Raw genomic sequence first — 16030 nt, forward strand, 5'->3', positions numbered from 1 at the left:
TCTGTCTTTAGACACTGACTGTTCTTTAGAGCTTTTTCACCTCTGTCCAAACTTGTTTGTGTTGTTCTAGTTGCTTTTTACTGCTTTCTACTTTCTGTATATGTTACATTCTCTTTGTATAAACTTGTTTAGTTTGTATTGATTGATCAACCGAGTGATTGACAAGTTAGCTCAACTTTTCTACAAGCTGCCTTCAGCAAAGACACACTAAGTTCACCTGTCCTCAGCTGAATCTATCAAAACTTTTATAGAAGAATGAACTAAAGAATTTTGAACTTGGTCTCTCTGACCTGATTTTTTCTTTTCATATTTTTAAGTTTTCTGAATACGAGTAAATTTTTTGCGTGGTTTACTGTTTTTAGACCTCTATGATCTTCTAGATGTTCAATTTTCTAAATATAAGAATTAGATTCAGTAAATTTGAGAATTTCGTTTTGCACGTTTGACGCAGATGATTGTTTGACAGAAAAGATTTTCTCAAGTGAATGAAGCAGTGAAGTTGGAGCAGGTTGTAGTGGCATATGTCCTCCAGAAAGAGGCGCTGTTGGATGACTATCACAGCTGGTATTTGAAGGTTTTTGATGAAATCAGAAGGTAAAATGAGCGATAAAGCATCTGCGTGGTATTGAAATGTAACTGATGGTGTGACGGTAGTGTAGTGGTGAGTATAAAAAGACTGGGTCTCAGTGTGTTGCTCAGGCTGAACTACAGCAACTATTCACAGGGGCGAACCCACTACTGGACAGTACGGGGGATTTGACCTGCTCCGTTTCCGACCTGGGCCGGTTCTCCCCTCCTTAGACGACCTGGTGGTCCCGGGCTCCCCCAGGAACACCATATCTATACTGAGCTTAGTGCAGACCCCCGGTCAACATAGCCCACTGCAGCTCAGAGCTCCTGAGCTCAAACAATCCTCCAGCCTCAGCCTCCAGGTAGCTTGGATTACAGGTGAGAGCCACCCCACCCGGCAAGAAGAAGCTGCTCCGACAGGAGCATGACCAGGAGAGAGGAGGTGGTGGCATGCAGGAGAGACAGGAGAGGGCCACCAAGTGGTGGAAATAACAACTGCACATGTTCATTTCTGCTTTTTTTTCTTAATTTAAAGTCTTTCTGTCTTTAGACACTGACTGTTCTTTAGAGCTTTTTCACCTCTGTCCAAACTTGTTTGTGTTGTTCTAGTTGCTTTTTACTGCTTTCTACTTTCTGTATATGTTACATTCTCTTTGTATAAACTTGTTTAGTTTGTATTGATTGATCAACCGAGTGATTGACAAGTTAGCTCAACTTTTCTACAAGCTGCCTTCAGCAAAGACACAATAAGTTCACCTGTCCTCAGCTGAATCTATCAAACATTTTATAGAAGAATAAACTAAAGAATTTTGAACTTGGTCTCTCTGACCTGATTTTTTCTTTTCATATTTTTAAGTTTTCTGAATACGAGTAAATGTTTTGCGTGGTTTACTGTTTTTAGACCTCTATGATCTTCTAGATGTTCAATTTTCTAAATATGAGAATTAGATTCAGTAAATTTGAGAATTTCGTTTTGCACGTTTGACGCAGATGATTGTTTGACAGAAAAGATTTTCTCAAGTCAATGAAGCAGTGAAGTTGGAGCAGGTTGTAGTGGCATATGTCCTCCAGAGAGAGGCGCTGTTGGACGACTATCACAGCTGGTATTTGAAGGTTTTTGATGAAATCAGAAGGTAAAATGAGCGATAAAGCATCTGCGTGGTGTTGAAATGTAACTGATGGTGTGACGGTAGTGTAGTGGTGAGTATAAAAAGACTGGGTCTCAGTGTGTTGCTCAGGCTGAACTACAGCAACTATTCACAGGGGCGAACCCACTACTGGACAGTACGGGGGATTTGACCTGCTCTGTTTCCGACCTGGGCCGGTTCTCCCCTCCTTAGATGACCTGGTGGCCCCGGGATCCCCCAGGAACACCATATCTATACTGAGCTTAGTGTGGACCCCCGGTCAACATAGCCCACTGTAGCTCAGAGCTCCTGAGCTCAAACAATTCTTCAGCCTCAGCTTTCAAAGCAGCATTTGATAACTGATGTATATTATTTTAACCTAAAATGGAGATCAAAATCTAAAATTGAGTCACTAACTTCCCTTACATGACTTATAAACCTGTCAGCTCAGACAGAGCTCAAAACGAAACTTGTTGAAAAAAAAATAAAATAAAAAAAAATCAGACAAATTATGACATGAAATAAATAAAAACATTTTCATGTCTTTAATATTCTGAGCACATCAGCAGAAACTGGCTTTTATCTTCCAAAAAATTCTTAAAAATGAGTCCAAACAAACATTAAAACAACATTATTAACTGTTACATCTACTAATGACATTTCAGAAACACAGATGACGGAAATCTTCCATCGTTTGACTCTTCACCATCAGACCCTCTGGGCTTAATTGGCTGTAAGAGAAAATAAATTATAATCAGTGGATGCAGCAAATTTGCACAAATTAACTCAATAATCAGTACAGACAGAGACAGCTATATTACTTAAACTCATCAAGGTAAGCACGGCAACTTTAAATGATTAAGACTGCCGTGCAAATCAAGCTTAATTTCTGTGGTTTGGTTGAATAGAAAACGATTTCCAAAGGGCAACAATGCTCTGATTTATGCGAGTAAATATCCTGTGGGGTTCCTATGATGTGTTCACCTGCTCTGTCCTTTGTCCACTTCAGGGCATGTCTCGGAGGCACAGCAGTTGTTGGATGGTAGAAGGTACACCCGGCCCGTTTACACCGAGTTGCAAAACGACAAGGCTGTAGAGGAAGAGCAAAGAGTCAGAGCTGCTCAGTTTGAAAGCAGCGAGTTGACAACATAGTTAATAGCAGAACTACGCATCTGCTCACCTTTGGATGATAAAATGGACAGTCAACCTTCTTGCACTCTGGGAAGAAGCGACACACAGTTGCACTCTGACTTGGCTGCACAGCTGTAAAGACAAGTTAAAAGCAGAAGATGTTCCAATAATTTAGTATATAAAGCCACGTGTCCTCATTTTTACTCATCTACAGTAGTAGCTTGTAGGATATAAGAGTTCAGCCTTCTATTTTATTTCAGAAATCACATTTATCTTTAAGATTGTTTTTAAATATTTGATCTACTTACTACAGACACTAGATTTTAGGTAATCCTCAAACTAGAGAATATAAGCAGGGTGATAAGCCTGTTGTATCAGCCATGATGCCCCCCACGTCATAACTTTAAAAAGTGCAAAATGCCCGAAGCCATTGATAGAGGAGAGACATGCCAGCCGCGTCAGTAGTCGTTACACCGGAGAGCTTCAGTTTCTGGCAGTGGATCTAGAGAAAGTAAGCCCTGATGGCCTTAAAGCTACAAAAAGGGGGATGAAGTGATAAATGCTTAATCTGATAAACGCCTCTGAATTTTTAAGTGATCAAATATCCAGGTGTCGTTATGAACTACTTCCAACTTTTGTCTCTATTCTATCTTCTAGACCTTTTGATTTTGCGTGACCCTTAAACTTCCGGTGTGAAATGCACCAATCAAACGACAAATTTTTCCAAAATCGGCTTTAATCTGGTCACTGGCCGGTGAAACACTGGAGAATCTGAATCTTATTCCCCAAATCATTAAATGTATATAAATGATTCTCCATCTATAAATGCCACTGCCAAAATCTATCAAAAGTACAAAACCAAAACAAGTTTTTTTTTAATCTGGCCAGCCAGATTGTTAATATGCAGGATATAGAGTGCTACATGGCATCAACCTGGGACTGCTCCCATTGAATCCATTCAGGGAAAGGAGGGACATTCAGCAGAACTCCCCGAGCTGATTGGGCAAAGCAACACCAAGCGCCCGCCTAACAAAAATTGGTTTTAGCCAATTAAAATATCAAATGGCCAAAGCAGTATTTGCTGTTCCTCTTTCAAAGAACGAATCGTGCATTCTGATAAAACAGATGTGACAGCAGCAGCTCCACAGGCGTCCTCCTGCGCTGCCGTGTTAATGTTGGTTCGGCTACAGGCTCAGCAGCTCCTTTCTTCGTTACGGCTGTCTGTCCCGCCTTACGGGTTCTTCCCGTTAAAAAGGGAGTAGTTTCTCCCCTCCTCTTGTTATACACTTGCTTATGATGAAGGATTGTTGCAAGATGTAACGACTTAATGCAATTAGCTTAGTTTCCTGGAATAACCTTTAATCAACTGAAATTCAATGTCTAATAATTATGATTGCACAGGACCTAACTGGTAACTGGATCAGAATCTCACTATATGATTAACTCCATTTTATTTATATAGCGGCACAAGTCATCTCAAGGCACTTTACAAAGTCAAATTCAATCAGATCCTCCAGACAGATTGGTCAAAAAGTTTCCGATCTAAGGAAACCCAGCAGATTGCATCAAGTCTTGCATTCACTCCTCCTGAAAGAGCGTGGAGCCACAGCAAACCCTCATACGGAGCATGCATGAAGCGACAGTGGAGAGGAAAGTGTCGCTTCATCCGTGATCATTATTAGTTTATATTGCAATCTAACCAGTGAGTAACGTTTTTATAGAATGAACAGAGAGAAAAAGCAAAATGGAAGTGATTCAAAGATACGTTAGAGGTAAAAAAACAAAAAACAAACAAACACTGGACACTGTGTTTAACTATAAAGGCAATGAAATGTTACCTGGTCTGGGTGGAGGAGCGGCAGGTCCTCTGCGGCTGACATGCGTGAAGGGACAGTCCGGCTTTGTACAACGCGCGTCGTATTTACAGTTAGGATGCACAAAAAGGCATTTATCCCCGAACTTGCAGTTTGGAAAGGTTCTGGTTAAAAAACATGACACGGTAATCAATCATCCCTCAAAATAACTAAAAATGCCATCATATTTTACACCATTTCTATCAACACTACTCACTTGCACTGTGCTGTTGGGTGATGGTACATACACTCGTCTCCACTTTTGCACACAGGCCAGAACTTGCAGCGCTCCATAACTTTCTGTTTCTTCACAGGAACGTCGTCGTCCACCGCCATCTCCATCCTTTCATCTGTCAATGGACGAAATAAAGAAAGCTCTACATATATTGTTTAGGCTTTACCAAAGAGAACAATAGAAACAACTCCGCAGAGGCCCCCACACCTTCTGATGATGTAACCACTCCCTGTAACCTGCTGAGGACGCTGACTTTAGGCTCTCTGTAAACCGGCTGGCCAGTTGCCTCGGTAACCTTGCTGAGTGGTCTCACATCGTCCAGCTCCATGTCTCCGTCCATAAGGTTACCCAGCGGGCTCGGTACCCCGTCTAACGTCACAATGAACTTTGGACTCGAGGAGTCGACCCCCTCCCTTAAAGCGAGACAGAAATTAAGAGGGATCATCAGAGAGAACCTTAATATACATACAAATGAATCCATAACATTCAACACCTTGCTACAACCATTGCATTAGGGCTGCAACAACTCGTAATTCTGAAAAAGCGTTGATGCAAAACTTCATGCATCAAACCATTCTTTAAAAAAATATATAAACATTGCTGCATCTCTCTTGTAATAATAATATAACATTAATATAGTATTTAATTCTCAGTGGTAAGCACTTAAAAACACATGCAGTTCACTAAAGGAGCTGCAGAGGACAGTATAGCTTCAATTTCCCTGTGGCCACAGCTCACTATTTATCCTGAATGATTGTGGCTTGAAGCAGTGATGGCCGTGAAGGAGAGTGCATAAAGTCTGCGGGAATTTTGATTCATTACATTTTCTTTCAGGCAATAACCTGGACAGCACTCTCTGTTATGCACATTATCAATCTGGGACTGCGCCCATTAAGTCTGTTTGGGGAAAGGAAAGAGGAGGAAATTTCACCAGAGCTCTTCAAGCTGATTGGGTGAAGCGACACCCAGTGCCCGCCTACCAAAGGTTGGTTTTAGCCAATCACGGTATCAAATTAAAACGCAAGCAGCAGCTGCTATGAGAAACCACAAGAAGGTAAGCTAGTCAAGGCACTTCTTGCTGTTCTTCTTTCCAAGAAATCGTGGATTCTGACGAAACAGATGTGATAGCAGCAGCTACCTCATCCTCCTGTGCTGACATGTTTATGTTGGTTCAGCTGAAGGCTCAGCCGCTCTTGCTTTTGTCGCACCGGTATGTCCCGCCTTAAACCTAAATATTGCTATGTGATCGAACAGTTTTTGGTTCGGACACAAACGGTTGAAGTCAAAGCGGTACAAGACGAATTCTTGTGTGTTTGTTGACGCACAAATACCACCAGAATTAATCTTGCAGGCACGGCTAGCCACACAAAATGAACTATAGAATGTTTTTAGGTAAGAAAGTAGCTGTGTAAACACAAAATATCTGCCTTGTTTATCAAGACATGGCACTCAGCCGTTTTCATTGCATTGTTCACTTTAAAAACTGATATAAAAATAAGCAAAATGTTCTTAAACATAGTGTTTTTGTCCTTGATTTGAGCAGATAAATAAGATCATCTGCCAATGGAATGCGTATTTTGACCCCTAAATTAAGATAATTAGACATCCTGCACTTGAAATAAGATGATGGAGATGAATTGTTCCTATTTTAAGTGCAAAAATCTTATTCTATTGGCAGATCATCTTATTTACCTGCTCAAGTCAAGGACAGATACACTAATTTTAAGAAAATTTTTACTTATTTTTAGTTCCGTTTTTGTAGTGTTGTCTGCACTCCTGCTGCCCTTACTGCTAGAAGTCAGCTGACCGGGCGATCAAGACTCTTCATACCAAGAGAGAAAGCCTGTAGCACAGCAAAGAGCAGAGGGGGAGGGACCTGTAAAGTTTGCTTGTTCAAATTTTTAAATAAAAATTAAACCTCCCTACTGAAGCTTTAAGTCTAAGGACCCCAAAGAGCTTTATACTACATTCAGTCATTCACATGCTGGCGGTGGCGAGCTGCATTGTAGCCACAGCTGCCCTGGGCCAGACTGACAGAAGCAGAAACGCCAGACAATCGGCGCCAAGGGAGCCTCTGACCACCACCAGCAGGATAAGCGGCTGAAGTGTCTTGCCCAAAGACACGAATACTGAAACGGTGAGAGCGGGGGGCTCCTGCTCACCTGTCGCCCCGCATAAATTTATTGAAGGTTGTGGCTGTAATGGGACAAAACCAGTTTGACAGATGTGAATATTTTGCTCCTGTGAAAGCCAACTGTGTGTGCGTACCTGGCCTGGACAGTGCGAGGCAAACCCGGGGGCTGCTGGACTTGTGGCAGACTTCGGACAGACGCTTCCTCTATAACGGGCCGGCTCATTATGAAGGAGCGCGTATCGGAGCTCTTGGGCTCAGAGCCAGCGGCGACTTCGGCACCTAGTTAAGAAACAAACGCAAACATGGAAATTCAATGAAATTACCCAAGTTTGGGGGTGGGTTTACATTTTAGCGATTGTTTCCGCAATCATTGAATGAGAATATAACTTCAGAAAAAATGCAATTTGAATTACATTTTTTGACGTCTAATAAAATCACAATTTTAATACAACTGATGCAGTTTTGGTTTAATTTTCAATTAATAAATCTTCAACTTATGTTCTCATCAGTGGCTTTATAAAATGAAAATTTTGGCACCATATCTTATAAAAAAAAATCCCACAACACATTCCTTAAGGTTTGAAAAGTGTTCCGAAAGTCTTGAGGCCTCGTCTAAAGATAAGATAAGATAAGATAGTCTTTATTGATCTCACAATGGAGAAATTCACTCCGTCGACAGTTAAAAAAAACAGTTAAATGTTTAAACAAATTGTCTAAAATAGCTTAAACAAACCCAACAGGAGTAGAAACACTTACTACATTCACTCTGCTGCGTTGTATCAGCGCGGTCTAGCTGAAGACGCGAAGCTAATGACCTTGCTAGAGTTAGGAGAAAGAAAAATAACATGAAATAATTACTTCAATAATTTAGATGAACAGAGCGATAGCTGCTAAGTTTTTGCATACTTGGAGTTCTGGAGGCGGGCTGGTCTGCGGCCATGTACGCCTCTACCCTGGGGGCTAGGCTGTGCAGATTCTGCATCAGCTGGATGGCCGCCGTCATCTCTTCGGCGCTGGCCAAGCGAGCGCGAGGCGCCACAGGAACGGTCTGTCTCTGCGGCACTGCAGGGGAAGGTTACGGTAGGAGAGAATGCATCTGATAATGTTGCCTTAAAGTGAAACAGCCCCAGGCTTTCTGAATAAACTAGCTGATAATGAGTTACTAGTCTGTATCTTGGCAGCAACGATAAAGGAAAGCTGGTGGAGAGTTGAAGGACACGTACTCGCCGGGTAGGACGTGGTCTTGGTGATCGAGTCCTGAGCCTCAGAGATGGCCTTCAGTATCAGATTTCTGTTGGCTTGCTTGGCTGGTGGCAGAGTCGGTCTAAAACAATTAAACCAAAAATTAAAAAAAAAAGTATAATCCAGTAAAGAATGCTCAAATTAGAGCTACGTATACATGCTGGGACAGATCCATGAATAATATGAAACACAAGGAGATTCAACAAAACGCTTTGTGCTTTTTTTCTTACTACAACAAAGAGCTAAATAATTAAAAAGGACATTACAACATAGTAAGACTGACTTTCGCTCCGGTTTGGAGGGGAGGGACACTCTACTGGAGAGGCTTCGGCCGCCGCTGCTCGCCTCGTCCTCTTCCGCATCGTCGCTGTCCTCGTCATCTGCTCGGTTCACTCGAACAACAGAACTCGCAACGGGCGCCTTCCTTTTCCGCGACATCTCCTCTTGCTGCTCAAAGGAGGCGTGCCATCGTCATTAAAACACACAAGATGCTGGTCAGTCGCATCCACACAGAAACTGAACAAAATACTGTCTGGCGTCATACTTTATTTTCCTTCTATAATTTGAGATGGACGTAAAAAGAAGAAGAACTTAAATCAGTTTGTCACAGTTTTTTAAGTGAATCTAGGAAAATCAGCCAACGTGACACAGGCTGATGGAAACAGTACCACAGCATAAGGGTGTCCCAGTTATCTGACTGAGGTGTCCCAATTATCTGACTGAGGTGTCCCAGTTAAAATGACTGGTATCGTCTCTGAATAATTAAACTCTAGACCAGGGGTCTTCAACCTCGGCCCCTTAGGACCCGCTGTCCTGCATGTTTAGCTGCTTGCCAGCCCCCCCCCACACACACACACACCTGACCAAAATAACTGGGTGATCAACAGGCCTCTGCAGCCCTTGATGGCTGCTGAGGATCTCCCGTGGTCATTTGATTCGGGTTTGTTGAAGCAGGGACATCTAGAACATGCAGAACGGCCAGTCCTGAGGACCAGGGTTGAAGATCCCCTGATCTACACCTGCTGGTATCTGATCTGTGATATTATCTCAGATGCTCCAATAATTAGTCGATCTGTGTGGCCACAATTTGCCTGTTCTGCTATTTTCACGTGCACGGCTTGTAAAACTGGGTTCTATAATGTTATTTTGTAGATTTAATAAATCTGTGCTGTCCCTAAGATAGTTCCCATTGATGTTCGTTCACTCAGAGCCTGAACTGGCTGCTGATTCCTGGACCCGCTCTGCATGCTGGGCTCAGATATCTCCATACAGCCGTCTGTATGGCGGACAGCTCCAGAGAGCGCTTGTCATTACCACGTAGAGCATTGAAAGCAAAACGCTAAGTTTGGGAAACATAATAGCCCCTTTCTCCTTAAACTCATGTGGCACAACACTGAAATATGTTTCAAGCCAATTTATCAATCTCTAAATCTAGATCTGCCAGAGTTTAGAATCATTTTGAGCGTCACTTTATTCAGTGTGCATTTTACTACATTAGGGATTTGTTTCGTATGGTCCATTCAACCATTCTACCGATTCTGTGGGAGCTTTTAGTGCAGCCATCCTCAGAAATAGGGCGCATTTACAAAACGCAGATATTTTTTTTAAAAATACATTGAGACTAAGCTAACAAGTCATATCAAAACAAAAAGCAAGCATTCTAATTTTAGCCCACATTTAAAGCAAACTTCTCCAAATGGATGCATGTGTTGTGTCAGATATATCTTTACACACGAATGTTACAGCCATCTGTAATTTAAAGGACTTAAAGCTGGAGGTATCTGACGTTTATGGTCTTGAGAAAACGTTAAATCATCCAGGAAGCCCTTGTAGAGCACCTAACACAAATGTATTCCTCTTCAGCTGATCTTTTTGGCTAATTTAAATTAGCCTAAATTAAATTTAAATTTAAAAACCACTTTACTGTTAGAACCAAAATACTTCTTTGTCTGTGAACCTGGGTTATTTTGATAATGTCCACTAAATAAAAAGGGAAAAACAACTTGGTACAGGTTTCTTTTACACAAGGCAGCACAGGCTTATCCGTTAGCATTTTTTATGCTTTAGTGACTTATTAGCTAGTTTACGCTGACTGATAAATCCAGAATTTATCAGTGTAAACTGACATAAGATTAAAAAAAAAATCCAAATAAACAAGAAATTCTATACAGCTAAAGCAAAATATAAAGAAATTAAACCCCATTAGCAATTTATCACCAAAAAAGGAAGGAAAGGAGAAAGAATAATAGACCTCACTGCACCTTGCTCAGCCCAGTTCTGGATGTTCTGCTACTCCTGCCGTCCTGCTGCCTTAAGCTCGAGGATCCATCTGTCGGTCGACACATCTCCAAAGAGCTCATAGACGACAACTTGCTCTGACCAGGTCTGTAGATCTCCATAGTAGGGCGACTAGCAGCACCGCGGGTGCGACCGTTTCCCATTTCCACAGGTTCGTCAGCAATTAGATCGTCGTCCATCTCTGGTTTGATATCAATAACAGCTTCTGAGGGGAGCGGCTCCATGAGAGGCCTAATAGTTGAGGTATATTGTGAGAACCCCTTTCCCAGCATCCCTTTCCTGGAAACAAAAAAGGAGCATTAAAGTACTTAGAAAAACAAATTGTATGCAAACTATTGATATGAGGCCTTCCGCGTACCTGCTGGCGTAAGCAGAACTAGATACAGGAGCCTCAATCCTATCGCTTCTTGAGCTGGACACCGCCAGCAGCTTCAAATCGTCTCCTCTGCCATTTTCATCTACAGATGACTGACTCTTCCCAAGCACAGTAACCGTGTCAGACTGCAGCTGCCTTAGAGATTCGGGCTCTACAAACCATAAATCATGCAAACGAAAGAAAACAGCAAACATTTCTTTAGAATCATGGTTTTAAAAAAATGCAGTAAAACCTCACCAAACTTAGCACGAGGTTTCTCACCTACGGCGACGGTCCGTAGTTTTTCCAGGACACCTTGCAGCCTGAAACCGGTAATTTAATGTCATTAAAGAATGAAACATGTAATAAGCTTATAGAAACAGAGAGAGCAAAAACTGGATTGTGCTCATACCAAGTAGTAAACTTAATTGTGTTGTTTCCCAGGAACAGAGAGAGGTCTTCGGTCATCTGCTGAGAGGTTTTCTTGTTTGCCACCATCACCATGATATAGTCAGGAAGCTCTTCATCTGCAGGAGAAAACATAAAAACAAACAGACAAGGGAGGTATTAAATAATGTCTGATCTGAAGGATCACAAAGTAGCAAGTGTCCCGTGCATTTTGCCTGTTTTTTAAGCTTACCAATATAGGCACCGAGCTCCTGTAGTTTGCCTTTGATCGCAGCCTGAAACAAAACAAAGCCTCAGATCAAATAACATTCGCTAAAGAAAGTGTGAATAGCATATTAGCTACCATGTCTTCATTATCAAACACTAAAACGTTGAAAAATAACTTAGTCAGCGAATAAATTAAAAAACAAAGCAAACAGAACAAGTGTGTTACACGTAACTACTTTACAAAGAGAGGGCTGTACTATCGGTATTGCGTATAAAACAAGCTTTCTGGACACGGCGAGGCTAACAAGCTAATGAGCTAGCAGCAGCTCAATTACATTTCTGTAAACATGGCGGACTGTTCAAAAGCAGTATCCATGGCTACTCACTCTTATTTTCTTGCTAATTTCAGCTCCAATCTCCATGTTTGCTTTTATATCCAAGCAAACAATATTCAAAAAACGAGCGAACTGTTTTAACTTCAACCACGAAATAGGGAGGAACGAATGTGACGTAGAATCACGTGACCTGTCCACCAAGGGAAACCGACAGGAGATGGGTTACACCAATCCACAGTTTCGATATATATTTACGCTTGCGCAAATTTAATAATAAATCAATAAAATAACCTACAAATTAATTTACATCATATTATGTATTTTTATGCTGTTGTAATATTTTATTTATGTATTTTAAAAATTAGAAAGCCCAATTATCACCATGGTCATTTTTACGGACTGTGGAAGGAACCCAGAGTACACTGAAGCACGCAAAGGGAGAACATGCAGACTGACCCCTGGCTGGGAATTGAACTCCCAACCTTCCAGCTGTAAAGCAACAGCAACCAGATACTGCTAACTACAATCAATTCCTGTTGCTCTCCATGTAACATTTATCTTAGAATTAAGAGCTACTTTTTCTGTTTCTATTTCTACAAAAACATTTTTGTAGTAAAATATTGGGTGTTTTTAATAAACGTGTATCACACAATTTTGTTTCCTATTTTTATATACAAAAACTAAGACATGTGAAAAATCACAGCAAAACAAACAACTTTGTTCTGGGACATTTGTTTTTACATTTTTATTAGATATTAGTGAAACGTCAAATATTATTAAATTAAAATAAATAAAATAAAATTGAGTTCAACTCAAATATTTCAGTTCATTTTGTTTCAATGAAATAAAATAAACTCCCCTTATAAGCAGGCCAAGCAAAATAACAAAAAAACTGTGGTAGGCTAATTGACAATAAATTAGGAAATAATATGAAAGCCAGTTCAGTATTTGGGTTACTGACCACTTACATCATTGATTTGCTAGTTTTTGTGATCCATGACTATGTCAGCGGAAAAAGAATAGAGGCTAGTGGCACTATTATGTAAGTTATATAATTTTTTTGAAAAACATAAATCGATAACAGATAGTCAGTATGGTTTGAATATATCCATCTACTTCCTTCACAATAATGGATTTACCAGAGGCAATATCACAAAACATAGAAAATATGAAATACCTAAGGATGTTTATATATATATATTTAAAGAAAGCATTTGACATATGACATATTCAGAAAGGAAACTAGAAACGTATGGTATAAATGGATAGGTGTTTTTTATCTAGGTAAAAATCTATGTTATGAATAGGCAACAATTTGTACAAATGGGGGAGTATAAAATTAGACTGCTTGGAGATTACTTGTGGTGTACCACAGAGATAAGTGTTAGGTCTGGAACTTTATTTTCTATCAAGAATATTTATAAAACACAGATGAAAACCATTTTTTCTGTTCTGGATCAAGTATACAGCAGCTTTTGGAAACCCATACAGAGAAATATTGTCATAAAATTGCTGGTTTACTTCAAAAAGATGGTTATTAAATCAGAGTAGATCACAATTTATGATATTTGGAAATTTAAAAGTAAAGAGTAAAAGTAAAGATAACCACTGCTCATGCAAAAATTAAACATCTTTGCAAAATCACATTTTTGGGAGCATACCTCAAGACAAGTAAGACAAGACAAGACAAGTAAGACATGTAAAAATAAAAATAGCAGCAAATTTTGGGGAAATCCAGACATATGCTAGATCACAGATCAATCAATTCTGTGTAATTCACTTTTACTACCATGTCTTACTTACAGTATCGAAGTCTTGGGTAACACCTATTAAAGAAACCTACAACCATTGTTCACATTACAAAAAAGAGCAATCATGATTGTAAATCATGTGAAAGAAGGAAGATATAACACTCACTATTTTTAAAGTCACAAATGTTGATACTGGTCGATTATATCAATTCAAAGTGGCAATAATTGTGTACAGGACAAGGAACAATTTACTTCCAGGCAATGTCCAAAACATGTTTAGTGACAGAGATTGGGGTTTAAGTGATAATTTAAGGGAATTTCAAAAAGAAGTTAGAAGGTACGACTAGGAGGAGTTTCCATATTTCAGTTTGCGTAGTGGATCCATGGATTTGGCTGGTTGATGGCTTGAAATAAAGACGAAATAAAAATCTGTGAAAACTGCATATAATACGAATATTTTTGGGAGACATATAGATTAATATGGGTATTGTTTGCTCCTAGTACTTTTTCAGTCACATGGGATTCAAACTTTATTTGTTAGGATTACAAATCATTACTATACTTCTTATTCTTCGTTTGGCTTTTCAGGGGTCACCACAGCGAGTTATCTGACACCATCTAACCATATATCCTGCATGTTCTTCTCTCACACCTCCTCTTTCACTCCGTCCATAAATCTCCTCTTAGGCCTTGCTCTGGGCCTCTTGCCTGGCAGTTCCTTGTAAATCTTTGCTGTATAATATTAAGATAGGACATTTAGGATGGTTGGATTTATGCTTTATTAGTAATGAAAATTATTTAAGAAAGTTACCAAATGGAGGTATTACGTAATAGAGTTATCCCTTTTGCCTACTACTTTTTTACTACGAGTTTGTTTTGCATGTCTGATACGTTTTCTTTTCAGTTTCTTTTCTCTTTAAACTTATGATCAAAAACTAATAAGTCATTAAAACACTGACTGATTGGAAAACAGTTTGTAATTAAAATCTTTTTTAGGACTAAAGTCCTAGAACATTTCCTGCTATATTTTATGTATTTTATTTCTTCATAGAAAAACCCACACAGCCATAAAAATAAGATGAAAAGCACTCCCTTGAAACTTTATTAGAATTAATAAAATAAAACAAATACATGCAAACAAAAAACACAGTTTTACTTAATTTAACTCCAATAAAATTAAATGAAATTTAAAAACTCAGCATAAGATTGATTGGACTGATTGGATTGTCAATAATAGTAAGCTCAAAAAGGAAACACAGAAACAAAAAAAAAAGTATCAAGCAATCCACTAGATGGCGCAAGAGTCCACTTGCAACAACTTTTCATTCTTGAATCCATGGTTTATAGTAGTAAATTTGTTTATAACAGGGACATAGGGGGACTTAGTCAGTCAAACAAGAGAGCTTGGACAATGTGCTCAGGACTAACTAGAGTCACATTATTCCGTGGTGGAAAAATATATAATACCCAGCTGATGATGCTTTGTTTAAACTCCTTACTGTGAATCCTTTGTTATTATTTTTTCTCAGCACACCGTTTTGCTCTATTTGTCTTTTACTTTCTGATCTCCTTTGCTGTGTGTATGTGTTTTTTACTCAGCAATTATTTCCTGTTTTGCAGCCCCTCAATGCCAACTAACAATGACGGGAAGGATCTTGCCTACAGTCTAGACGAACGTCTAACACGTTCTCTGTGGTGGTTGTCTGCTTAGTCTCTTTCTGCCGTGTTTACTGCATTCATCAGAGCATAAGGAATATTGTCGGTTTGCACAGTTCCCTAAATGGATTTTGTGTGGCATCATGTTATTTTTTATTATCTGATTGTCAGGTTCTATCATCACTGCTTTTTTATAAACCAAAATATAAATGTATTTGGGCATACTTTAGACACAATGCAGCCCACAGTGCTCAACTTCAGAGGTCAAACACACTGCAACCCAAAGCAGTTTATCATGCATGATCAAAGTTATGAAATAGCTCTCAAGTAGGTATCCTTTTAGAGGAACAGAGCCTTGAGTGGCCACATCTGAACCACCCAGAGAAAGCCTGAAAAAATAAATCTAGTGTTATTTCACAGAATGTTATGACTGTAACAAGGATATATAGTACTTTCCAAGTAACTTTTGCTCATGGGGCGGTAAAGCAACATAAGATCAAGGAGTGGTGTGAAAAACACTTCTGAGAACATCTTCCAAATGCAGCTGCATAGGGACTACACAACCTTACCACAAGTCAGCTAATCTGCGGTCGGCATCTTTTCCCCTTCTCACACTGCGCTGAGATAACTGTATTTGCTTTTCCTCTGAATTGTTATTTACAAGGAGAGCTGTCTTGTGAATCAACTGATCAACTTCTGCAAATTCTTCAACCACATCTGCCTTGATG

At 39.7% G+C, this 16030-nt stretch overlaps 1 protein-coding gene across 2 annotated transcripts; it reads right to left on the minus strand.

Moving 5' to 3' along the window:
- Positions 1 to 2219: 2219 nt before the first annotated feature.
- zc3h14 (zinc finger CCCH-type containing 14) lies at positions 2220 to 12090 on the minus strand. Of its 2 annotated transcripts, none has more exons than XM_012855871.3 (17): positions 11947 to 12090; positions 11586 to 11628; positions 11358 to 11472; positions 11228 to 11268; positions 10949 to 11117; positions 10554 to 10869; positions 8576 to 8739; positions 8274 to 8374; positions 7957 to 8112; positions 7807 to 7869; positions 7185 to 7329; positions 5124 to 5329; positions 4899 to 5031; positions 4667 to 4806; positions 2878 to 2960; positions 2682 to 2787; positions 2220 to 2428 (listed from the first exon to the last, which is right to left on the minus strand). In XM_012855871.3, the coding sequence occupies exons 1-17, from the start codon at positions 11980 to 11982 to the stop codon at positions 2421 to 2423; spliced, it is 2025 nt and encodes a 674-aa protein (XP_012711325.2). In that variant the 5' UTR covers positions 11983 to 12090; the 3' UTR covers positions 2220 to 2420. The 2 variants fall into 2 exon arrangements, with proteins under 2 accessions (XP_012711325.2, XP_021168184.2); XM_021312509.2 differs by having other exon boundaries at positions 8576 to 8742.
- Between the last annotated feature and the right edge of the window lie 3940 nt (positions 12091 to 16030).

The sequence above is a fragment of the Fundulus heteroclitus genome, chromosome 15 (assembly GCF_011125445.2).
Source record: "Fundulus heteroclitus isolate FHET01 chromosome 15, MU-UCD_Fhet_4.1, whole genome shotgun sequence".
NCBI lineage: Eukaryota > Metazoa > Chordata > Actinopteri > Cyprinodontiformes > Fundulidae > Fundulus > Fundulus heteroclitus.

What these genes read in the sequence shown, in the direction of transcription:
- zc3h14 (XM_021312509.2), bottom strand. Translation starts at nt 11,982, where the DNA reads ATGGAGATTGGAGCTGAAATTAGCAAGAAAATAAGA. An exon ending in AGTTCTGCTTACGCCAGCAG is followed by an intron (nt 10,870 to 10,948) that starts GTACGCGGAAGG and finishes TTTTGTTTCCAG; the next exon opens with GAAAGGGATGCTGGGAAAGG. An exon ending in GTCCATTTTATCATCCAAAG is followed by an intron (nt 2,788 to 2,877) that starts GTGAGCAGATGC and finishes CTTCCTCTACAG; the next exon opens with CCTTGTCGTTTTGCAACTCG.